At 43.2% G+C, this 25,766-nt stretch overlaps 1 protein-coding gene and 1 non-coding gene across 5 annotated transcripts in view; both read left to right on the forward strand.

The window, feature by feature from the left end:
* Positions 1–25,766, forward strand: part of ST7 (suppression of tumorigenicity 7) — a 254,521-nt gene that overhangs the window by 226,245 nt on the left and 2,510 nt on the right. For 2 of the 4 annotated variants that reach the window (XM_060019954.1, XM_060019956.1), the window contains 4 exons: positions 7,922–8,072; positions 17,545–17,637; positions 20,189–20,328; positions 21,145–22,139. In XM_060019954.1, the coding sequence (XP_059875937.1) occupies positions 7,922–8,072; positions 17,545–17,637; positions 20,189–20,328; positions 21,145–21,264 (504 nt within the window). In that variant the 3' untranslated portion in view covers positions 21,265–22,139. Of the gene's footprint in view, positions 1–7,921; positions 8,073–17,544; positions 17,638–20,188; positions 20,329–21,144; positions 22,140–25,766 lie in introns of those variants that run through there. The other 2 variants (XM_060019955.1, XM_060019957.1) reach the window with 1 other exon arrangement.
* Positions 4,874–4,980, forward strand: LOC132431415 (U6 spliceosomal RNA). Its single transcript, XR_009520722.1, has one exon. It is a non-coding gene; the product is annotated as a U6 spliceosomal RNA (small nuclear RNA).

Genomic DNA, 25,766 nt, shown 5'->3' on the forward strand with positions numbered 1-25,766 from the left:
TCAGAAATATTATTTCAATATAAGTTGTTTTTGAATTGAGTCATGTTTTGTTCCAAAGCTTTTTTGCATTAGAGTAAGGAGAATGTATTGTGGAAATATGACCCGAAGAAAAATGAGCAGAAACCAGTTTTTAGCAATGTATCTCAGGAATAGAACGTTTCTAAGAGGTCTCTTTCTTTAACAAAAACCACTGTAGCTGCTCCCACCAAGGTCACTCCCGCCACGGCCTCCCCACCTCATCCTATCTCATGTCTCCTGGGCATTTGGTCCCACTGACCACTTTTTCTATCTGAGGTCATCTTGGCTCCTTGCCACCTTCTCCTGGGCCACTGCTGCCTCTCTGAGCACTCGTTGCCTGCAGCGCTTCCTCCCTGCTCACCCTCAGGTTGGTTCTCCTTTCCTGCTTGCAGCCCTCCCGGGAGACCTCATGCGCGGCCCCTGCCTCAGCCTCTCCCCGCACACCCAGACCCCTGTCTCCAGCTGCTCTCCCAGGCTCCAGACCTGCACACCTTCACTCCTCACTGCAGGCAGAGAAGTCTGGCAGGCACGACAGCTGCTAAGCCTTTTCCTCCTCTGGTGTCTTCATCTTAGCTAATGATCTCACATTATTCTAGTTTCCTAAACTAGAAATGTCACAGTGACCTTTGATTCCTTCTCTTGCCCTCAGATTCAGCCAGGCACCACGTCCAGGGGAAGTCCCCGTCCTCGGTTTCATCACCCCTCACTCGGACCGTGACAGGAACTTTCTGACTTTGCTAACTTGAATCTCTTCCCTGTCGGGTGCTCCTACATGTGACTTGCCCATTTCTTTCAAAACCACAAACTGTACCAACTCACTTCCCGATTGCCTACTGCAGAGGTTTTCAAACTGTCTCCCTAGGAGCCATAAGGGTCTTCAGTCTTCTTGTGGGTCCCTCCCCCGAGATCCCCAGAGTTTTGTTTTACGTCACTTGCACATTCTGTTTGATATTTCCTTTTTTTCCTTTGAACAAATTTGTTGGTGTCTCAAAGTTTGAAAACCACGGAATAACTCCGGGTGAAGGTCACACTCTGGAGCATAGCATGCAAGGCCTTCTACAACCACTTTTCCTGCTTCACTCCCTCGGAGAGTAGCATAACACCTGAGTTCCGGCGCAGGTTCCATCACATACAACTTGTGCAACCCAGGATGAGCTCTTTAACTTCCCAAAGCGTCCATTTTTCCATCTGTAAACTAGGGATAATACTATCAGCTCCCTCACAGAGCTGTAAGGGGTTCCTGAGATAAGAAGCTTGACGCACGTTAGTGCTTCAGCAGTGTTGGCAATTCCTGTCATGTTAGTACTCAAGCATCTCAAGATTGCAAGCCCAGTGTGTCCTCTGATGCTTTGGTGCCCAGCCTTGCAGTGGCTTCTGCCTCCCCTCATCTTTACAGGTAAACCTTTGTTTATTTAGTGAGACTGACTCATTTTTTCTGTGAAGCTGTCCCAGAGATAATGCTTCCCGTTTGCTTCCTGAGTACTAAGTATAGACCTCTTACTAAGGCAGTCACCATGTTGAATTTTATCGTTTCTTTGTACACGTATGCATGCGCACACACACGCTCCTACAAAGATTAGGGATTAGCAAGGTAGTCACCTGACTGATCATGTCCGTGCCCTTCAGGTGAATTGTGGGTGCGCCATATCTGTGCCCTTGGGGTAGACTGTGGGTGCTCCCACAGAAGATCGTTAGAGAGCACTGTGGCCACTGCTGTATCTGTGCCCTTGGGGGACACTACAGCACTCCCATATCTTTCTTTGGGATATACTGTGAACACACCCATATTTTTTGAATGAAGCAAAGTAACTGATGAATAGGTAAGTGAACCAGCAAGAAACAGTTACCTTGAGAAGAGGACCCCTGAGTGGTACTACAGATCACCAGGCTGAACTTGGCATTTCAGCTTTGCTTTGTGTTTGTCTCCATATTGGTCAGTTGGTGACTCTGCTTGCAGCCCGTTCTCTTCAGCTGAACTGCTACTACTATAAAATTGCTGAAGTATTTTACCTAGAAACAGACTCAATCATCTGTGGGACACACATACACAAGAAGTATAACTTACCTCCACGGTAATTTAAACACTTCATTTTTTTGTTTGTTTGTTAACAAAAATAGCTACTATTTGGTGAATACTTATGTGCCAGGAGCCGTGTGAATGCTTTACTAATATTATCCTGTGTAATATTCAAAAGTTAAAACAGCAAGATGGGTATTTTTATTTTTCTGTTTTAACAGATGAGCAACCTGAGGTTGAAAGAAATTAAATAACTTGTCCAAGGTCTCTTAGCGGAATAGTAGAGGCGGGATTCAAACAGTGATGCAAAGGGGCAGAGGGCAGATGAGGGGAGGGGGCCAGGGCCGGGGGACAGTGCATCTCAGGCTTCATCGCAGTGTGGCCTGAGCGAGCCGAGGTTCCTGCGTCATTTTTGTCCTATTCCAGCGTGCGTCTTACTGAGTCCAGGGTGTGGACAGCATTGAAACTCAGAATATGTAGCATGTCTTCCAAGTAGCACTAGCTGTATTCTCTGAACCCTTTACTGATGTTTTAAAAACATCTTTTCTGGGCTCACAGCCTCTTTCAGAGCCAGTTGCACCAAAGCACTGTACACATATGAAAAATTGCTCTCTCTGGTTATCTTGTTTGTTTGCATGGTTTGCTGTTTATGTTCTTGATGCAAGTCTAGAAAATAGTTTTGTATTATATATATATATACACACACACACACACACGCACATATATATATAGACAGAAAAAATATTAAAATGCTTATTATAGAAAACTTGGAAAGCATAGAAAAAGCACAAAAGAAATTAATCTTCCATAAAATCAAATATTTTGCCACCATTCACATTCAATCTGTGACCTTCCAATGCTTTTAATGCCTACATGTACATTTGTATTACCCAAATCATAATCTGTACGATACACTTGGTCTTTTCCTTCATGATATGTCAGGAACATTTCCTCATGCTAGTAAATATTCTTCTACTACCTGATTTTGGGGAGCAGTTTGATAGCTATCATCTAAATGTACTGTTGTTTAATTAATCTGTTCTTTCTCGTTTTGTTTATTCCTGTATTTTTGCCAGTGATTTTCATATGACATCTGCTGTTGTCGGTATTGAAATCCTAAAAGGGGGTATGGATTTTTTGGCATTAATGTCTGTGTGAAGGATAACTTTGGGATCATGTTCACTCTAATTGTTATAGAATTTTAAGATCTTAACAGAAGAGACTGGAGCAGTCACGTGTGGTAGCCTGTGACAGGGCTCATCTCTCCTGACAGGTGAGCCGGCCTCTGCTCACAGACCTCCGTAAGTAGGCAGTACTCAGCTCCTCTTTGCCTGTTCTAACGTTATATGTTCCCATCTTGGGCATAGGAACTAGATTCTGACACAAATAGATTTTGAAAAGTTCCTTCCGAAACCTTTAGAAGCCTTGCTTCAAGATCAATGTGATTTGAGAATCTGGGAAGGAAGTTAGAGGCAGGATGGCAAGCAAGATAGCACAGGATGCTGGCTTAGCGAATAGAAGCCAAGTAACTATTGCAGACAGGCAGGGAGTGTTCTCTGATTTGCAAGCTACAGTTATTCTAATTGATTTCTGCATACTTGTGGATAGGGATCTGCCCTCTTCCATTTATTTTTCTCTCAACAAGTAAGATGTGAAATGTTGCTCCATGCCTTTCTAATTTAAATGTTGCACATGTTGAGAACCGATCTTGCCAGCCATTTTAAGCCTGGCCAGGAACCTAACACATTGTTGTTATTAGCCTTCATTATTTGGTTAGAGCCAACATTTTGTTTGGAACTATGCTGCAGTATAAATCTCCTTTATAGACATAACCTATTTCTGCCATAAAGTAGATGCGATGAGAAGGCCGCTGAGTTTCCTTGGTGAGTTGCTCTAGTTAGTCTCACGAGGCCGCTGAGGCCAGGGGATGCTCATTGTGAGAGAGTTCTTGGGAAATGAGATTCATGTTCTTGAGGACTTATAATTGAGCTGAGGAGAAGGACACATGGATAGCTAATCTAAGGTGGTTTGTGAAAAGTACACATGTACAAAGATCAGAGGGAGCTTAGGGGAGAAACAGAGCATTACCTCACGGCTCACATTGGGTGGCTGTGGACGACGTCCTTGAAGCCATATGCACCACGTTCAGTCTGAGTAAACCATCTGTCTCACACACATGTGCACTATTGCTTTCCAAATATGTAGATGCCCTGGTGGCCTACAATACTTTTGAACGAATTCTTGTATCATTACTATTTATTGTATAACTATTTGCCATGCTGTGTATTTTTGATCAGTAGATTCTACACTTACAGTTTCTATCATGGGCATCTGTGAAACTTTTTCATGTTAAAAATTGTTTCCGTTACTTCAGGGTTAGAAACTTCCATTGTCTGAAGCAGTGCTGTCCACTAGGACCTTCTATGATCATAGAAATGTCTCTGCATTGTCCAGTAGGGTAGTCATTAACTCCATATAGTACTCGAGGACTTGAAATACGACTAGTGGGACTGAGGAACTGAATTTTTAATTTTATTTGATTTTAATTGATTTAAACTTAAATAGACACACATTAAATAGAGGCTACCGTATTGGACAACACAGATCTAACATATCCCTTTGTAGATAATTTTCTAAAAATCCTCCCTCTTTCCCCAAGTTTCCTCTGCCACACCCCTTCCTAGTTTGTTTAGACTTCTTCCCACATGTGGGTGGCTGCCAGGCCCACTTCTTCTCAGGTGCTCCTATTCCTGAATGTTCCTTAGCCCAAGAGAAGAGTTCTCTCACAAATGTGACTTTGAAAGCCTTTCCTAAATCATAGAAATGAAAAGGAACAGTGTGCTCGCCTTGGCAGCACATATACTAAAATTGGAATGATACAGAGAAGATTAGCATGGCCCCTGCACAAGGATGACATGCAAATTCGTGGACCATTCCATATTTTTGAGGGCGTGAAGAAAAGGGAACCCTCTTGCACTGTTGGTGGGAATGTAAATTGATACAGCCACTATGGAGAACAGTATGGAGGTTCCCTAAAAAACTAAAAATACAGCTACCATACAACCCAGCAATCTCACTACTGGGCATATACCCTGAGAAAACCATAATTCAAAAAGAGTCATGTACCACAATGTTCATTGCAGCTCTATTTACAATAGCCAGGACATGGAAGCAACCTATGTGTCCATCGGCAGATGAATGGATAAAGAAGATGTGGCACACGTATACAACGGAATAGTACTTAGCCATAAAAAGGGACGAAATTGAGTTATTTGTAATGAGGTGGATGGACCTAGAGTCTGTCATACAGAGTGAAGTAAGTCAGAAAGAGAAAAACAAATACTGTATGCTAACACACATATATGGAATCTAAAAAAAATGGTACTGATGAACCTACTGGCAGGGCAGGAATAAAGACACAGGTGAAGAGAACGGGCTTGAGGACACAGCGGGGGAAGGGGAAGCTAGGACAAAGTGAGAGAGTGGCATGGACTTATATACACTACCAAACGTAAAATAGATAGCTAGTGGGAAGCAGCCGCATAGCACAGGGAGATCAGCTCGGTGCATTGTGACCACCTAGAGGGGTGGGATGGGGAGGGTGGGAGGGAGACGCAAGAGGGCGGGAATATGGGGATATATGTATACGTATAGCTGATTCACTTTGTTGTATAGCAGAAACTAACACAACATTGTAAAGCAATTATACTCCAATAAAGATACATTAAAAAAGTTGACTATTTGGTAGGCTATAAATAATTATTAGAAACTCAGAAGTCAAAATCTTATTCTAGGGCACTCATTAAGCAAGAAATTTTCCCTTTCCTTTGTTCTCCTGATGATTATTTAAAAAAATTAATAGAGTTCATAGCATTTTACAAGTTATGACCCTTGGGGCCTTCTAAAATCATCATGGGCAGTAGCAGAAGCCATGACATAATGGCTTCTATTAAGGTAAAATTACGAGACGATATATTTCTGAACATAAAATTCTACCTTATATTTATATATTTATTATATCAATAGATACAGTGCTAGTTGGATTACTAGGTAATTCAAAATCATTATTTTTCCTAAAAGATTTTTGTCATTCACTGTTTCAAAACAAGATGAAGGAAGAAGGCAGTAACATGTAGAATTCAAAAAAGCACATGAACTCGTGCTTGAGGACCTCCCATCAAAATAATGAACACCAGGGCTTCCCTGATGGCGCAGTGGTTGAGAGTCCGCCTGCCGATGCAGGGACATGGGTTCGTGCCTCGGTCCGGGGGGATCCCACATGCCGCCCAGCGGCTGGGCCCGTGAGCCGTGGCCGCTGAGCCTGCACGTCCGGAGCCTGTGCTCCGCAACGGGAGAGGCCATGGCAGTGAGAGGCCCGCGTACTGCAAAAAAATAATAATAATGATGAACACCTTTCATGGACCAGCCTGGGAAGAGGTCTTACTATCGAGGAGGGCCTTCAAGCCCACCGGCTCCGCAAGTGTGAGGGCTGCACGGCTGCTCTCCGCTGCTCTCCGCTGCTTTCGGGGTGGGCTCTCATTTCCTGCTCTTCCTGCTTTGAGGCCTAAGGCTTGGAGCTTTCTTCAGATAACCAGACCCAGAGCAAGGAAAGTTTCATTTGCTGAACCAAGAGGCCGGAATGTGTCCACCCGGCTCTTGCTGGGCGGTGCGCCCCGATGCCAAGCATGCCAACAGGAGAGGAAGCTTAAAGGCCACTGCACCCCACGTGCCCAGTGTATGAACCCACAGCAAGATGAGAGCGAAACATTGATGGGTGTCTTGTGACCTCCATTCTGTGGATCTGGATTCTTCCACTCTTCCCCCTCTTTCATAAATTTAAAATTGTTGGACAGCTCTTCTCATAGCACCTCCTTTCGCTGTATTTGTGCTGTTTTCATGAAACACGTACCTCTGTGGTCTGCTATTCTCCATTTTACAGGAGATGACTGGGTTGTTGTGACAGTGGTTGGTGGTGGTGGTGGGGTGTGTGTGTGTGTGTGTGTGTGTGTGTGTGTGTGTGTGTGTGTGTGTGTGTGTGTGTGTGTGTGTGTGTGTGTGTGTGTTGGGAACGAATCCGGAGGGGAGGTGGTGAAGAGTGGAGCTCGGGGAACGCCAGCTGGCAAAGACAAGTGAGCATCTGCAAATATAAAATACCGGCCTGAATTTGCTTCCCTTTCTATTCTATAGTAAACACGAAAGAGTACAAAGGGAAACTTAGTCTGCTGTGAGCCCCCAGGAAGAATATCCATTCTTACCCTGTGCTCCTGAGACCCCTGCAGTGTTTCGGAAAGGAGCCGAAAGAACAGTGTGGTTTGGGGTCTGTACTGCTCCCCTCCCTTGGGTCTTCCTGTGCCCAGGCTGCCACCCCTCTTCCTCCAGCACCTGAGCAGCTACGGGTGACCCTTTCTGCAGGACTAGGGCCTTCTCCTTGATAGATCTGTGAGGAAAACCTAACGGGCAGTGCTAATCATCCCCAGGTCTCTCCAGTGTGGTTGGTTTAGTCATATGAAACTTCTTAACCTTCATGTGTTTGTTTCATGTATTTTCATTCTGGTTACAAGATTATACCAACTTACTGTGTCTCCTAAATTTTCCTTTTTGCTGTTTGAGTCTGTATATGTATATATATATTTCTTTGATTAGAATATCTTAGCCTGAAAGCCTCTGATGTTCACTGTAGGAAACTAGTACAAGGCTAATTACCTGCCAGCAAACTTTGCATTGCTGGATGTTTCAGTAATTGCCTTCAAATGTAGTGATGAGGTTGCAGGTTTGATGAAATGCTTAAGAGTGGCGGCTTTAGGGAAATCAACCTCTCCATTTTCCATTCTGAATTCCAAATTACTGTGTATTAACACATCTGTCTCCTGCCTTTTTTTATTTCAGTACCTACTAGAAATGAAAAGCTTAATCCTGCCCCCAGAACATATCCTGAAGAGAGGGGACAGTGAAGCAATAGCATATGCGTTCTTTCATCTGGCACACTGGAAGAGGGTAGAAGGGGCTTTGAATCTTCTGCATTGTACGTGGGAAGGCAGTAAGTAATTTTCTTTCTTTGAAATGTTTTTAAAGCATGAAAAGATGCTAAAACTGTTTTTACCCTGAGTGTTCACGGTGAGTGATGGAGATTTGCATATCTATAGCTCTCCTTCTCTGTGATATTCCATCACCAAGAGATGGTTAATTACTCAGGCTCTCTAGTTTCCCAGTGGTGGCGGGTGTTACTGTGGTGATCCCATCTCTGCAGCTCAAAAAGGCAAGTTTATACAGTGGATGGGGTGAGTCTGGGCTATCCTGGCAGAGGAGCATTTTACAGCTGGAAAACCCTCTTTGGAGACCTGGACAGCCCCTCGGCACCATGGGAACCTTTGGCGTGGGGTCAGGCCTCGTGCTGGGCTCTGATGACCACTTCTGGATGGCCTTTCTGGGAGGGTTGGCTGAAGAGCCACAGTTATCCTCCAGGAGAGCTGGGTTAGCCAAACACAAACGAGCAGCGGTTACGCTTGCTTCAGAACAAGAGCAGTGGCCGCTGGACTCCAGTATGGTGGCAGGTGTAGCATTGTGCGTTAAGGGATAAATGCCTAGATGGATTTGGGGATAAACTGATCTGAGCACGAGCTGGGCACCGTCATTCCGTGTAAGGAGAAGCGGCTCCAACGGTGGGTGAGACGTGCTCCCTGCCCTGGAGAAGCATTTCATGCAGTTGGGAGGAGTCATCAGCAGCATGTAACAGCTGCCCAGTGATTCTTCAGACAGGAGAGGCCTATGGGGTGGAGCAGTCATGGTTAACCTTATGGGTCATATGAGATTTGAACCAAGCCTTGAAGAACTGGGACGGTATTATAAGCAAGGACACTGTGAACAAATGCTGAGCGGTGGGGCTGTTGGGGAGAATGAAAATTAAGGAAAAAGGCTCAAGATTGTGGATTATTGGACCCCATATATATTGACACTCGGTTATCATTAATTTAAGCAAAACAAACACAACATGTAGCATGGGGGTTTTTTTTCCCCCTCTCATGGGGAAAAGAAATATTAGAGTCTTCAGATAATTTTTCCTGAGTTCACTCCTACTCTGATCAGCCTCACAAATGAATGTCTTTTTAATCCCTTTCACTGTTTATCTTTGCTCCTTCCATTTTCATTTTGCTAATCTTCTGCTCTTCCCTTTTCCTGCCCTTCCCTAACCCAGCAGGAATCTAAACTGGTGCAGGAAGGGAGGGGGGGCAGCTGAATGAGATGGAGTAAAAGTAACTTGACAGGGGACTCAGGTTGATTGAAAGTTTTTTGTTTAGTTGTTTTGAAAACATTTCTTTAGAGAATTGATAGCGGGTCAAGTTAAATCATTTACTATTTATAACTTGAGGGATATCGACTTGATCGATGTTTCTACCCCTACTCTGTAAGTGTGGTAACATATTCCAGGTGTCCTGGTCCCGCTATTTGGATATGTTAAGACAGCACACTCTGCTCAGGGTGTGTGTGGACATGTATGCAGTCCCCTCTGGCTTGGGCTTCTTGTTGCATTTAAAGTGTTCTATCCAGATGAGACAAAAGGAATTTTTATTTAAACATGAGAAAGAGACAGAAAAAGCCCAGCAAGAATAAACATGAGAGGCCTCACCTAGTGTTAGTCGTGGTAAAATTAAATGGACAAACTGACTTAACCAAATAAGAACGTATTTATAGATCGGTACCTTGGAAACATAGTAATAGAAGCTTATTGATTGGATCTAATTGATAAGAAAGTTACCAGTCCTATAGAAAAGGTCAAAAGCGGGTGGGCAGAAGTGATGAAGACACAGTGTCAGGAATGGCATAACTATTAAAAAAAAACCATGAGGAAATTCTGTTTGGAAATTAGTTACCCATATAATCATGTAACAATAGGGAGATGCTCTGGAACAACTGGGAAGCACAGTGAGATTGTGAGAAATGTGAAGTGACATAGTGAACCCCACATCAAGCAGTGTAGTACCTCTGAGGGGATGTAATTACCTCTTTATTAGAATAAAAAGAAGGGGTGAGTTTTTTGTTTTGTTTTTGTTTGTTTATTTGGTTTGGTTTTTTTAAACATCTTTATTAGAGTATAATTGCTTTACAATGGTGTGTCAGTTTCTGCTTTATAACAAAGTGAATCAGTTATACATATACATATATCCCCATATCTCTTCCCTCTTGCATCTCCCTCCTCCCACTCTCCCTATCCCACCCCTCTAGGTGGTCACAATGCACTGAGCTGATCTCCCTGTGCTATGTGGCTGCTTCCCACTAGCTATCTATTTTACGTTTGGTAGTGTATGTATGTCCATGCCACTCTCTCACTTTGTCCCAGCTTACCCTTCCCCCTCCCCGTATCCTCAAGTCCGTTCTCTAGTAGGTAGGGGTGAGTTTTTAGACATAAAACAGTGTGGCAAGGTAGTCAGGGGCCTATAGGAAAGATAAATTCAGCATCTGATCCTTACAGATAATTAAGAACCAGGAAGTTACGCTGCTGTTCAGTTTTCAAAAAGAGAGCCATACCATTCAGTTTTAGAAAGAAAAGAGAACCATGAGAGTGCTTACCAGGTGCTAACTACCTTGGAGGATCCCAAGAACCTTGAAGAGTGTTTGTGTAACAGTGTAATTCACAGAGGGTTTATATTGCCATCATTTCATGGACTCCTGATAAATTTCTGAGTTAGGCAGGACAGAGGTGGCCATCTTAGTTGATCAAGAGAGGAACAGGTTCATTGAGGTGAGTACCTTGTTGAACGTCCTGCCAGCACTGTTGGCAGAGCAGGTTCACTTTTTCTTCACTGCTCTTTCCTATAATACCAGCTATTTAGGCCTTTCCTGAATTGATTAAGGATAAGAGGATCAGCCATCTCTGAAACATTTGTTTAGAAGCCATCAATTTACACCACTGCTTACAGTCTGGGGTATACCTATGCCCTTTCTAGTGTTTTGAAAGTTAATCATTCTATATAAAATTATATTTTTGTTGTTAAATATTGACGTAAACATTTTAACTATAGAATGAGCCCAATTCTATAAAAAAAATACATTCTATATATAAACAAAGGTAAGAGACTGGAAATAAATACATCTTTAAGTAGATGTTAAGTGATTTGGTTTTTTCTTCCTATTTGTATTTTTCAAACTTTCTACAACAAGCATATATGTTTTCTACAGGCATAAATATGCATGTGTATATATGTGTATGTGTATATATATGTATATGCATGTACTTAGAAAAATAATCTTTCATTACAAACAGTTTTGGTCTTTTTTCAAAAACAGAGCTATAAATCTGTCTTGCAATTCAGAAGAAAGAATTACCACTCCAACTTTAGACAATTGTGTGTAATTGGTTGACAAAACTTCTAGATTTGTGTCCATTCTAAGTTAAATGGAGGCATCAGGGCTCTGGATTTTAAATCAAAAGGGCTTGGATTAGAATTCTGACTTAGCTACCTATTAACTGGTATTAACTTACCCATTTTTTGAAAACTGTGAAGCGCTGAAGATACTGAATGCCATCACCCCATCCCAGATTGGTGGGCTTCAGGGCAGTTGCCCTCAGGGCGGCTACAGTACCAGAACCTCTCCCTCTCCCTCTGAGGTCAGTGGGGCTCCCGTAGACGGCCTGTGCCTGAGCGCAGGAGGCTGCACTTCCTCCAGTTCACCACTGGGTGCCGCATTTTGACATCTCCAGCCTCAGGGTCTAGGTTTTTGCCTTTAAATCATTTCTTTCTTCATTCTGAAATTTAAGGCCATTCCCCAACTCCCTTCCAGTTTCCCCTTTTCATTAGAAAGATAATTCAGGGAGGAAGGTAACAGTGCCTCATTTCACCATGTTCCATGTTAAAAGTGAGTATTCTTTTAAAAAGTCAGTTTATCTTTTAGAAAAAATTTTAAAAGCCTGACTTATGTCAAAAGTGTTAGTTAGGGGTAGGGATGAGGTATATTTTTCTTTGATTTTTAATGAGTTTATTATGTTGGAGCATTAGTCATCTTGTGGAATTAAGTGAGTTTCCCACCAATCAGGCTGAAATAACTCACATTTTTGTTAAAACCCCAAAGTCCAGCTGATGCATGGCAGAGATTGTTTGGGTTTGAAACATATGGTGGTTTAAAAAAAAAACAGAGTCCTCAACCACAAATACATCAGCATTTCAAAGGTTTGTAAAATATTTGATTCATCACTGTCCCAGCCCCTGAAATTACACAATATGTTCCTCAAAATCAAGATAATGAAGAAATGGGGAAAGTTTTAATTTATAAGGTTTAAAAACATGTTTCTTAATTCATTACACAGCTGTCACATTATCTTAATTATATTTATTTTAAACACTGTAGGTTCTGGTTACGCTCACACACGTGCACACACACGACTGCAAGTGTGTGTTGAATGTAAAAGCCATATATGAATGAGGGATCTCGTTGGAATTGTGTATTATTTACAATGGTATCGCGCCTTATGGGGCCCTATTTTAAATGGCACATCTTCTATTTTACCTGTATTAAATACTGATGTGGCCTTATCTCCCTTCTACCTTGATCTTTTCAGGGCTCTGTTTTGGCTGTATTTATTTGTAAAGCAGAATAGTCTGCTGACCACAGCTGTGAACTTTAAGGTTTAATTTTCAGGTTCTATATATCAGAAGGCTAGAGTGCCATGGGGTAAATCGCTTAGCTTTTCTTTGTTTCCATTTTTTCCACTTGATCAAGTAAGACTCTTTATTTTCTTTTTGGAGATTTTTTTTCCAAAGAATTCACTAAATAATGTATAAGATTTGAAGGTGGTGTTTTTTAGGGGGACTAGGCAAAGTATTTCCTTTGAGAGGAGAAAATGGTCCATTGTTGAAGCAAAGGATGAGATTCTGATTCTAATTTATTCTCTTTGAACCTGATGGTAAATGCTACTTGCTGTAAGATGTGGTCCTTAGGGCATTTCCTCTAACCAAACCTTTCCTCCAAAAGCCTGGCACCTTCGGGACTGCTAAAGAGAAATTCTTCCACCCCTCACCCCATAGATCTAAGGCTAAATTTTATAATTTAGGAGAAAACAATGGCCAGCTGAAGTCCCTGGCCGTAGCCAACTTAACACTAGTAGCCGGACTCCAAATATTATTCAGCGCTTCCCCACCTACTGCCCAGTAGGACCAAGCTTGCTCCTTTCAGTTATTCAGTTTTGAGCCGCTGACCGTACTTTGGATCCACTGGGGTTTTTAAAGGGAAAAATTCTGTCTCTGCCCTATTGTGCATTAACTTATTCATTCCTTTATTCAATTAACATTTATTGAGTCACTCCTTTGTGCCAGGCATTCTTTTGGGGATACCAAGATGAGTCAGACTCTGAAACGCTTTGAGAGAAACATTAGTGTGTGTGTGTGTGTGTGTGTGTGTGTGTGTATACACATATTCTCACAGATACATACACACACATGTATAATATATAGTGTGGATACAAGCAGTGGAAGCAGGAACAGAGTGTTATAGAGTGTTGCAGGTCACTAACAAATTAGTGAATCTGCTATAAAACTCTAGAAGTTTTCTTCAGAATTGGAATGGAGCATCATGTAATCTAACCAAAGGAAAGTGGTTTTCCCAAGGCCATATGAGTAGATAGTGAAAAAACGTGGATCAGAACCCAAGCTTTTGACTTCTGAATTTTCCTTATTGTGCCCAAAGTCTCACAAAAGACAAAGAGCCTTTATGGCCAGTTGCCCACATTACAGTCAAAAGTGAGAACGTAAAACGTGTATTTTGATGAAAGTTTTCTGTTCTATCGTTTGCACTTCTAATTGTTCACAAACAAGCAGCATTTTCACTTATAAGCTAGAGTATGACCTGTTAGAGAAAGGAGGAACTTGGGGTTAGTGGAAAGGCACGGTAAAGAGAAAACTAACTTTCATTGAGCAGTCAGGCACTATGTGTGGACACGTTGACCTCCGCTGTCACACTTAGTCCCTTTAACAGCCTCTCGAGGTCCTTGGTGTTCTCATTTTTACGGCCGAAGAGACTGGACACAGATTAATGACCCACCCAAAGTCATACAGTTGTCAGCCTGGTCAAGTTTGACTCATCCTGAGCTGTCACCTCCACCACTCCCCCATTAGGTATGGGCTATCACAGGGGGACTTTCACTCTTGTTTTCCTGATTATTGGCTCATCTGTTTCCCACCCTGGGTGGTCAGCTCCGTCAGTGCAGGGGCAGTGCATACTTGGCTCACCTTTCTATCGCTGCTGCATGAGGAAGGCACTCAACATTTTGACCATGTAGAGCTGGGATTCAAACTCAGTTCTTGCTATTGCAAGGGGTCTGTATAAAGTTCTCTGAGATCCTCTTTGAAAGGCAACATAGACAAACAAAGTATCAAACATTACCTTCTATCCTTGTCTACATTGTGGACAGGATGAGAGCACATTAGAAGTCACTGGGGAAATCAGGAATTAATTTGTTCATGTAACCATCCTTCTGTTCATTCTTTGGTTCTGTTGATTCTTTCTCCAGTATTGGTCGAGTCTCTGATTGGCACAGCACTGCTAGGCTTGGTGCCTAGAAAACGTGTCTGGGCAGGGGTGGAAAGCAGCTGTGTAACGCATCACATGTCATTGTGGAGAGCCTGCTGTGTTCATTAAGTAGTTCCCAGTTTCATTTTGCCTCTCCCACAAAGGCACAATAGAAACCAAGGTAGGGGAGGGGATGGCACAAAAGGAAAATGCAACAATGCCACTTGTGTCCCGTGTATTAACTCTGAGTGGTCCAGGTTTTTGGTTTCGTTTTTAACCAAATACATGTACATTTTTAATTCCTCTGAAGTGTATGTTTTTTCGGACGGAGATTTTTTAGGAGGTTTTTAGTCAGTCATGAAGTAGATCAAATTCATAAAATAGTTCAAATGACCTTTTTTCCATTCTTCCTTGCCCTGCGAAATCAGCGTGTTACTGTTTGCACTTGCAAAAGTTCTGGACATTCGGCTCAAGCCACGAGGTTCTTGTGGAGCAGTGTCGTGTCTTTGCAGTGAAAGGGACCAGGCGGTGGGAGGTGAAGCTGGCCCGGCTCGTGCAGTGCCTCCTCCACTCTTTGCAGACCCCCACTGCTTATCGCACACTTTGCTGGGCCCCGCACAGCAGGGTGGACCAAGGATAGAATTGCAAACAGAAATTGTGCTTGCTTTTGTTTAGTGAAGCCAAAAGTCTTAATATTATTTTATGAACTTGATGTAAATGACAACTGACATGAGAATGAGAAATTTTAAGAGCACATAAGCGTCTTTACAATCCCAGGGGTTGGGGGCAGAGGACAGTACAGAAAGTGTGTGTTTGTGTGTGTATTCTTTCTTGAGTCGTATATAATCAGTGCCTTCACCCTCTCCAAAAAGACCAGAACTGATTAGAAGAAGGAAAAGACTAACTTGATGCACAAAATTTGTATGCATGCCAAGTCCTGGAGTAAAAACTATTTGGCGTCTGACTGAAAAGACACCAAGCAACCATTTGATGTCTATGGGTGAACACTCTCAAGATCTTGCACTCCTATATTTCAGTTAAAAAATTGCTCCCTGAAGTGCAAACTGACTTCAATTTTGAACAAAATTTAGCATTCAAATTTATAGCCACTTTGAAAACTCAGGGTTTATTTATATCATATGAACCTGAACAGATTCTTAATTACAGCAGCCCTAGTGCACATGGAGAATCTTGATTTCAAAAAAAAAAAAAAAACTTCCACATAGGTTTTTCTACATTTTTGAGATGCGTTCATAGCAGCCATCATTCATGGGAAATAGTATTAAAATCCTGCCATATTACAGTTTAAATTTAAACGCACTGCTTCCCAGTAGAGAGTTTAGTGTATCCTATAAAGGCACTAAATGGATTTTTTCGGTTTTGTAATTTTTTCCCTTCTCTTGCAAGCCTAATTCTACCGAGAGAGATGCTGGTCCCTTTGAGTAATCTTTGTGTGTTAACAACCTGTACAGGGAACTCCTCTCTTGCTTGTTGTAATGGGCAAAAGTCATCTTGGTTTGCATGAAAGAGAAGGTCTGATTGAACTAGGGTGAGCCTTTCATTTTAAGAAGAGTTAAAGTCTGGGGTGTTTTTAATGTTTTAATCTCTGTTTAAGAGGTTTCTGTTATGAGAGGAAAATTGATAACATTTTTACCTCAGCCAACTGGCTCTGCTCTAATCCCACGTTTATAGTGATTTATATTCTCCGTGGCAATGTGCTGTAACCTCAGAGTGATACCACTGTGGTGTAGATTGACTGCATTCCAAATGCTGGAATCACATACATAATGTTTTTACTTTTAAATAATATTCAGACACCAGAATAAATACCATATGTGCACTGATGCTGGTTACAATGGAACTTTGTCATTTCTTGTGAGGGAGAACATTCTTTGTTTCTGATTTCTGTTTGAAATAAGTATGCAAAAGATAAATATGTACATTGACAGCATTTTGAGAAGGCTCAGGTAATTGCACAGCTGAGGATGTAGCTAGGAGTCCTTGAATTGTAGCATTTAAGACTGAAAAGGCTGCTGTGTTGCCACCATCCCTTTTTGACACACATGAAGGCAAGGACTGTAATCTGACATTCCCAGTGTAGGGTTTAGTTTTTATATTTTATAGCTACAGCATGCTGTAGTTACCGGACATCTGTTGAAGAAAAATTACCTCGAGTACTGTTCACAGAAACAGTGAGACTAACGTGCTGATGACCTCGTAACAGGGAGAGTAACACACGTGATAACGGGAAGGGATGGATTGATTGGAAAGTCATAATTCAGTGTGAGACCTAATGTTATCTGATGCCACGAAACCAGAACTTACGTGGCCTGATATCATCAAAATACAGATAATCAATCTCTCCAGATCCATTTTTTCCCCACATGATGTTGAAGATTTAAAAGTTTCATAAAGTTTAGAAATACCTCCCGAGTCATGCATTTTTAGGTTCTTGTTTTCATCCATCTTGGTTGGAATTCTAATCCACCTAGACATATTTTTTAAATAGACATGCTAGAATGCCTTTCATATTTGTGCATCTGTGACACGATCCAACAAGTCAGTCCACGTTTGCTTCTCGGGGAAGCATTTCAATCCAGGTTTGCGTTATTACCATCAGGTGAGCTATATTGAATGAGTGCTTACGACGTTTTCGTAATATTTTGTAGATGAGGAAACCCTGGGCATTGGAATTGCTGGCTTTCCCTACTCCTCTGCACCCCCATCCCCACTCAGTTTTGTGAGGTTCTCCCAGAATATATAGTGTGAGGTTAATGTGTGAGGCATACCTCATAATGCATTTCTGACAGCTTATCTAGCACATGACTCAGAGTTTGGGTACGTCTTGCCTCCTTTATGGGAGCTATTTGTAGAAATGTTCAGTGTGAGACCTAATGTTTTTTATAATTTTATAATGTGAGCCATTATAAAAATGCTCAAAAGTCTCTTTGTGGACTTGAGAAGTTATGAGACAAATATTGTACCTCTAACGTATTGTCTCTCCTTTGCAGCTTTTCGGATGATCCCTTATCCCTTGGAAAAGGGGCATCTATTTTATCCTTACCCCATCTGTACAGAAACAGCAGATCGTGAGCTGCTTCCATGTGAGTCTCCCCTCCATAATCCTCCCTTTGGCTGGTGAGGGTGGTGTGCCAAAGACTGGGATGGGAAGAGGTGGAAATGATAAATGTTTATGATGTTCCTTGTCTTTTATTACTCTTCTCCCAAACCCTGTCCTCATTTGATAGCATAAGCATTAAAGTGAGTTATGTGTGTAGGTTTGGCTTCCTGCTTCTCCACGTCTCTCCAGATTCATCAAAGGGAAAGACCCGCCCAGGTCTGAAATGTAGATGAAGAGCCATCATGTACTGGTTGGTCTGAGCGCAGAGACCCCTAGTTTGGGGCAGAGACCCCTAGTTTGGGGCAGATGCCCCTTGCTGGGCTGATCCACTGTGCGGGGCTCAGCCTGGGCTCTCCCTCTGGTCAGAGGCAGTCTGCACAGACCGGAGTCTGGAGGGGAGGCACTGGCTTCAGAGGGAGCTGCAGATGAGCCATGGGTGGGAGGGTGGCACGGGGACGCTGGCATTGTGGCCAGAGGCGGAGTCGTGGGCAGGGTGGGGCTGCCCTCTGCGGTGATGCGGTGCTCTTCGCCGGCGGGATTTCCCGTGGGCATCTCACGGATGGCGCACAGTGAGCTGGTGTAACGTGTGCAGGGCACACGTGCAGCCTCAACACTGTATATAGCAGGCGGCAGGCAAACCCGGCCCTCGAGGGCCTTACAAGCTAGCAGTCGGGGGGCCCATACCACACGTGGAAAGTATGATTTGGTTTACTGTAATGCAACATTGTTTTGACAATTCCGGCTAAATAGTTATTATCAAATTATACTGTGTATGAAGAGCATGTCCAGGCTGTTCATGTGGCCCTGACTTAGGACATACTTTCCTCCCTCAGATAATACGCTCCAAATCTTGGTTGCTCTCTCTTCCCCGTCCTCTCTTCTGCCACAACCACCCTGCACCAGCTCCAGCTACGTCACATCTCATAGCTGTAACATATTTAAATGCTTTGCCAGGAGGGCCAGTATAACTGTGGAGCCCTGAGTGTTGGCAGATTGTTTAATGCCCACGTTTTTGAGCTGGTCGTAAATCTCCAATGTAGTGGGTGCAAAACAAGGCTGCCGTCTCAGGCTGAAAGAGCAGGAGGCAGCTCTCTCATTTCTTTGCAGGACAGACCCACTGGGAGACATGTTACCTTGGGAGCTGGGAGACCTCAGAGGGGTGTGGTTCCTCACCATCTGAGTTTATTGTGCAAAAGCATCGGGTGCCTCGCTCTGCATTAGATTTGATTTCAGAAATCCCTGTGATGGGCCCATGCTTTACCTTTTGACTCCCCCTTCAGGGAGATCCTTGTTAACATTTACGGTTTCTGGTAAGAAAGGCAGTTTTCTGAAAAGTACACTTTTAAAATGTTTTAATTGAGTCCAATCATGTTTCCATGGGGATAGATTCACTATTAGAACAAGATTACAGTTCTTAAAAGAAACTGTCTAGGAATAATCTTTACAGTCCTGGAAGAGAAAACTATTTTTCTATCTATAAATAAACTATCACGTTTATTTATTTGAATGCAGTGGTTCAAGTCTGATCTCCCCTCAAAATCATTGGGTGCTGAGGGTGAGGATGGGATGGGGGTAGGTGGCTTTACATGTTACCTGCGTGCTGCACGTGAGTGGTGTAGTGTCCACGGTGGTCCCGAGCACACGTCCACCCATGAAGAATCCTAGCAGGTTGACATCCCTGGATTCAGGTGCATGTGCTCGTTTGTGCTTTGTCCCTCCTTGGCCCTCTACACCCTCAGTTTCAGCAGAGTGGACTACTGCTTAGAGCTGAAAGGTCGAGGAAAGGCTTGAGACCTTGGATTTCCTGAGGAAGATGGAGACCCTCGAATCTTTTGGTTTGAGTGGCAGTGTAGTTCACACACAGCCTCACGGCTCCCCTCCACTGGGCCAGCCTCAGTTGCTTTTCTGTCTGTGCGGACCACTCGAAATTTAAAAGTTATGAAAGGCTCTAAAATCTCCCATTTTTGATGGATGGATGGTCCTCGCTGGATGTCTCTCTATCAGGGTGGCACCCTCCACTGACATAGTTAGACATAGTTAGATTGTACCAGGAAATACAAGATACCCTAATATCACCCTATCACAATGATTTAAAAATTACAGGAAAAGTGAAAACCTAGAGAGAGGATTTTTTTTTCAGTATACTTGACTTTGGATTTTCCAGGTTTTGTTCAATGAACATGTGTTTTATAATTTGAATAAAGTTTTGTTTTATTTGTGTTTGCTTTTGCAAAAGAAATACTGTATATTAGGCATAGATTGTGTTACTGTCCCTGCCCATGAGTGTGTGACATCCCCAAATTAGCCCTATCATGCCCTAGATAGAGTTCTGAAGGTTGAACGTGGACTTGGGAGAAGCAGATAGGCCACCAAAGGCTGGCTGAAATGTGGGCTCTTCTTCGTTCCAGGGCCCTACCTTTTTCATTTCCAGCAGACTTGAACCAAAGCTCTGCAGAGTCAGTCCCACCTACAGAAATTCCCTGAGAATGCATTTTACTGCAGCCCTAACACTTCCCTTTTGATCTTCTCCACAGCTTTCCATGAAGTCTCAGTTTACCCAAAAAAGGAGCTTCCCTTCTTTATCCTCTTCACTGCTGGATTGTGTTCCTTCACAGCCATGCTGGCCCTCCTGACACATCAGTTCCCGGAACTCATGGGGGTCTTTGCGAAAGCTGTGAGTATTTGCCAAGGGGGAGGCCGCAGGCAAGGGGCAGGGCAAGTCAAGAGAAGCAGCATAAGAGAAAGAGGGGAGCGTTGTGTAGAAGTGGACATGCTTGTATTGATCCTTTGCATACTGTTCAATTTTCATTATCATCAGTGAGATCAAGGATTGAGGGTCAGAATGAGAAAGTGTAGCTTGTTTGTTACTGCATGCCTTGCCTATTTCACAGACACAAAAATTCTCAGCAGTTCCCCTAAAATAATGCATGAGGTCTAAAAGAATTAAAGAATTAAGGGAATCCTAGCAAATGAAAAATACTTGGGAGATTTTTCAGTTTTGTATAAATTGAATGACATCATTTCTAATCTTTAGATATTGTAGGTCTTTCCTTCAAGAAAGATAGAATTTACATTTTCAAAGATGATTTAAATTTAAAACGTTTTAATGTCTACAAATTAAATGGCTTGTTTGGGGAATGAACTGAGAGGGTGTGAAGGGTGGGTAGTATTAAGAAATATACAGATATGATATTTAGAAGTATGGAAATCCATTAAGGGTCTTTAAAGAGGGTTATGGAGAAGAGCTTTAATAAGAAAAGCCATCTGCATTGACAACCAAGAACCATTGTTTCCTTGATGAAAAGTGACCATTTCAGCTTGCACATGCAGTGAGGATAAGTTTACTGATTTTGCCACAAAGGAGTTTCAAACAGAAGGAATCAGGAAAAGAATATCGATTGTTTCCCTGGAACTCCATTCTGATTTCAAGGCGAGTGGAGTCAGCAAGGATGATTTCTAACTTGGCTGGGTTGATTTAATCCCTTTCCAGATGATTGACATTTTCTGCTCGGCAGAGTTCAGGGACTGGAATTGCAAGAGTATTTTCATGCGTGTTGAAGATGAACTGGAAATCCCACCGGCACCTCAATCTCATCATTTTCAAAACTGAACTCATCACCCTTCTTCCCCCACCACCACAACTGCTCCTTCTCCTGTATTCCTGATCTCCGCCAGTGGCACTGATATCCACCCAGTTACTCAAGCCAGAAACTCAGCAGCCCTCCCAAACTCTTCCCTCTCTCACTCCTTATATCCTGTCTGTCTTGGCTTTCACAGTCTGTCGGCTCTAACCTCCTGAGCCACTAGGCATTCGGTAAATGTAATTCACCTCTTCTTCCCTTCCTTCTTCTCCCATGGCTGTCTCTTAGTTTGGATCTTTGTGATTTCTTGCCTGGACACCTGCAAGAGTCTTAACTGGTCTCCTTGCTTCCAGTCTTATCCTCTGCCAGTATTTCTTTCATACTGACAAAAGAATGATCTTTCTAAATTGCAAGTCTGAGCATGTCACTTCCCTGCTTGAATTTCTTCAGTAGTTTCCCACCAGCATCAGGATAAAGTCCCAGATCTTTAGCATGGCATACAGGGTCCTTTATGATCTGGCCCTTGCTTTCCTCTTCAGCCTCATCTCTCTCCCAACTCTTGCACAGACACTGGTCTTGGGCCACAGTGAATTGCTCACCATTCCCAGGTGCTTTTGTGAGCCTCGGTGCCTTTGCACGTACTGTTTGCTCTGCATGGAATGCCCTTCCCCATTATCATCAGCACTTGTACAGTCTACTAACGCCTCTTCATTCTTTTATACTCAGCTTCCTTTCTAAGTTTCTCCCAAGCTGAGTTAGATGTTTCTCCTCTCAGCTCCCACAGTATTCCATGAATACCTATATTACGTTTATTGTACTGTATTATAATTGTTAAAAACTTGTCTGACCCCCTTGTAGAATGTGAGCTCTTTGCGAGCAGGACTGTGTCTTCCTCATCTCTGTATCCCCAAAGCTTTGCACAGTGCCTTGCACATAGTAGGTTTTCAATAAATGATTATTAAATAAATAAATGGTAGTGGTTTCTGCAGAAAGAATCAGTGTAAAAAATTAGATACAGCTTAGCATTTCTTCTCTTCTTTTATAATTATGATCACAGACAGAGTTGAAAGGGACCTTAAACTGCCTTCAACAGTAACTTGATGAAGGTCATTTAGACTCATCTGGAATACTTTTAGCGCTGGAGTGTTCACCTGTTCAACATGGAAGCCCATTTCCGTACTGGATCACTCAGAACTCTTCTTGATGCTGATAAAATCTGCCTTCCTTTAATTTCCACTTATTTCCTATTCTACTCTCCAAAACTATAATGAACAACTCTACTTCCTCTTGCAATTTCTTGAGGCAACTAATATATTCATGGCCACCTCTCACCTCTAACTTACTACCTTCTCTTTTCTTCAGGCAGAATGTCTCCAATTTCCTTAAGTCTTCTGTACATGATATGATTCCTGAACCCAGTATCACCCAAGCTGCCTCCTTAGATGCTCCCTAGTTTATGGGCCTATGCTATTCATTATTTGCTTCTATTCCCAAGCCAACCTTTGAGTTAAAGCAGTTACCAAAAGTCTGAATAGATTAGAGTGTCATGTAGTAAAATTTAAAATAAGAATACATTTACAACATTAGTCAATGTCATTCTTCATTGAACTAACAAGCAGCTCTTGGTGGGAATTCAGGATCAGGACAGTGATTCTCAGCCCCTAGTGTGCACAAAATTCACCTGGCCCTACCACCGGAAGTTCAGAGCCTTGAGTGTTAGCACCCGGGAATCTGCGTTTTTAAACAAGCCCCACCCCCCCACCGATTCTAAGGATGGGGGTTGAGGACCATTTCCTTCAAAGAACACTGGTCTCAAAAAAGCCAGCCTTTGAGCAGCCGTTTGCAGGTGCATGGTGCGACGTCAGAGCTGTTGAGGTGACAGGTTTCTAGGAACCAGCAGTTTCACCCCGGCTGCTCCTTGAAATCATCTAGGGAGCTTAAAAATTACAGGTGCCTGATCTCCCAATCCTGGGGACTCTGACTTAGTTGGTCTGGGATGCAGCCCGGGCATCTGAGTTTTCAGATGCCCCCCTAGTGATTTGGGTGTGCAGCCAGGGCTGAGAGCCCCTGTACTGAATAAAGTAACTGCCTGAAACTGCGTCGCCCAGGGAGAGGGCTGGGAGGAATGGAGGGTAGTACATAGAATATGGCTGGGTGTCCTCTAGGTAAGGCTGTGTAGCCTCCAGAATATCACAGAGATGTGTTCGTTATGGATATTAGACCAAGGGCCACTCTCCTCATTTAATGTTCCCAAAGCTTTGTTTTTGAGTCAAGGACCAGATGATTAAATAAAATATAAATTTACCTTTATGGTCCTCGTATTTTATACTCTACCAAGGTGTGGTAGTTTGGTCAGCTACTCGTAGTTTTCAAAAGTAGTTTAGATAAATTTGCTTTTAAACCTCTGTCTGGAGGATCACATTCATCTTGCCCTTCATTAAGGTTTAGCAGTACTAAAACGTCTGGAGAGATTTCACGGGGAAGGAAGATGGATGGCCTGAAGGAGACAAGCCCCATCTCCCTCCTCCTTCCCCCCACTGCTCCGGAGTCTTCTCCACATTTTCACTCTTGTCACTTCATCAGGCCCCTCGTGAAGCCCCCCACAGGTTATCACAGCTGCCCTATAGGCTGCCTGCAACCATTTGCAGCTTGTGAAAATGATTTTCTCAGACCTCGCCTGAGATAATGTCCCTGGGATAATGACTCAGTAGATGGAGAGAGATTGCACTGCCACCCGCCAGGCTGCGTGCAGCTTGGGAACTCTCCAGTGTGTTTACATGTTGATATGCAGCCAGTAAGGAAGCCCGCAGCCAAGTGTGAGCCACTGGAAAATAGTAAAATGAGAGGCTTCAACTCTCTCCGCCTAATCTAATCTACCTCAATGACTTAGGACTAACTCTTCCTAGAATGTTTGGTTACCAAGATAAGGTTGCTCATATAAATAAGTGATCATTCCAAACCCAGCCCCTCACAGAATGTGGGAAGGTCAGCCTGCTGACCTCTTCTGTTTGAAGGGCCCTGTCTTTCCTCCTCTGGTCTCTCTCCTTCCCTGAGATCCAGCCCCCTGACTTCTGACTCTTGTCTTCAACTTATGCGCCCTGACCTCTTTGAAGTCTGATATTGATTACAGTGAAATGTCAATTGTCTGATTGCAGTAGGGCACCTGGAACTTATTCAGATAAGCAGAGGCGTTTCAAGCGTTAACGAAGCACGTTGCGAGCCATGACCTTCTTCTAAATAACGGTGTTTCGGGGAAAAGGAGGATCAGGCGACTGAAGTGTTGCTCTCTCTTTTTTATTAGTTCAGTTGCTTTTTCTCACCACAAGACACTGATTGAATTATGGTGCATTTTGGACCGTGTGTGTCTGCCCCCAGGACAGAAGTTTTGGACATTGAGACAGATGAGCTGTTCCAGGGTTGCCTGGTGTTGCTCATTCAGACTTCACTTTTCAGGCAATAAAATTTCCCAAGTCCCTAAGTGAAACTGTTGTTTCTCTGTGTGCATTGGTTGAGTCTTCGCCCAAAAAGTGTTGACTGATATTCAAACGTGCGAAGAAGCATCCTAAGTAAACAAAGGATGTTCCACCTAACCTTTTTTGTTTAATACCTCCTGATGAAAGCCGCTGACCTTTGGTTACTAAATGAAAAGGGCTTAACGGTTCCAGGCACCCCGTTACATTTTGCTGCTTCTTCTTTGTGGGCGAGGGTTGGGGAGGAGGTCTCGGAGAGCGCTGCTAAGGAGGAAGGTAACCTAGCAACAAAGGGTGCTCATCGCAACTGGGGTGCTGCGAGAGAATTAGGATCTCTAGGAAAGCGTTCAAGGCATTCTCTTCTCGATTGTCCCAAGGATAGAACATTCTAGATATGAGGGAGAGCAGTAAATGATCACATACATGGGAGGTATTAGGAGTTAATTCTCTTGTGGAACCTGGTCGAGAAGTACAGGTGTGTCCGGGGGGCCAGGGCTCACTGCATCTTGCTGCGCAGGGTGGAAAGAGGGGCATTTACAGACCACAAACTGGGCGAGGCCTGCCACTTAATTTCCAGAGGCCTCCCTTTTACGCTTTTTATCCAAGTCAGGTCAGTGACCAAAACTAAGCAAACAGACGGGCCTTTATTTTGAACCAGCTTTGTAACAACATCTCCATTCATTCTGCTACCCAAGCTGAGGCTCCCTGGTGTCCCCCCGTTTAGTGTATGAAGTCGCCCAGGGTGTAGACTTTGAGCGATTCCTGTCATCTGACCACACTGGCTCACGCTAATGCATCACTTGTTCCCACCTCAGTCACAACTTCAGGGGTTATAAATCTGTTTGGGATTAGGTTTGCAGGATATGATAACTTCACCAGCAAAATCACCTTGTTCAGTGGGCCTCATCTTCCTGCCCGTCAGCATCCTCGGTTCATCCAGACTGCTCTGGCACCTAGCTCCTCTTAATGGAGCTGAGCATTACAGGCAAATGCCGTGTGCTATGGAGCCTTGACAATCTCTGATTACAAACAAATGGATAAATGTTATGTGTAAATAGTTT

The sequence above is a fragment of the Delphinus delphis genome, chromosome 9 (genome assembly GCF_949987515.2).
Source record: "Delphinus delphis chromosome 9, mDelDel1.2, whole genome shotgun sequence".
Classification (NCBI taxonomy): Eukaryota; Metazoa; Chordata; class Mammalia; order Artiodactyla; family Delphinidae; genus Delphinus; species Delphinus delphis.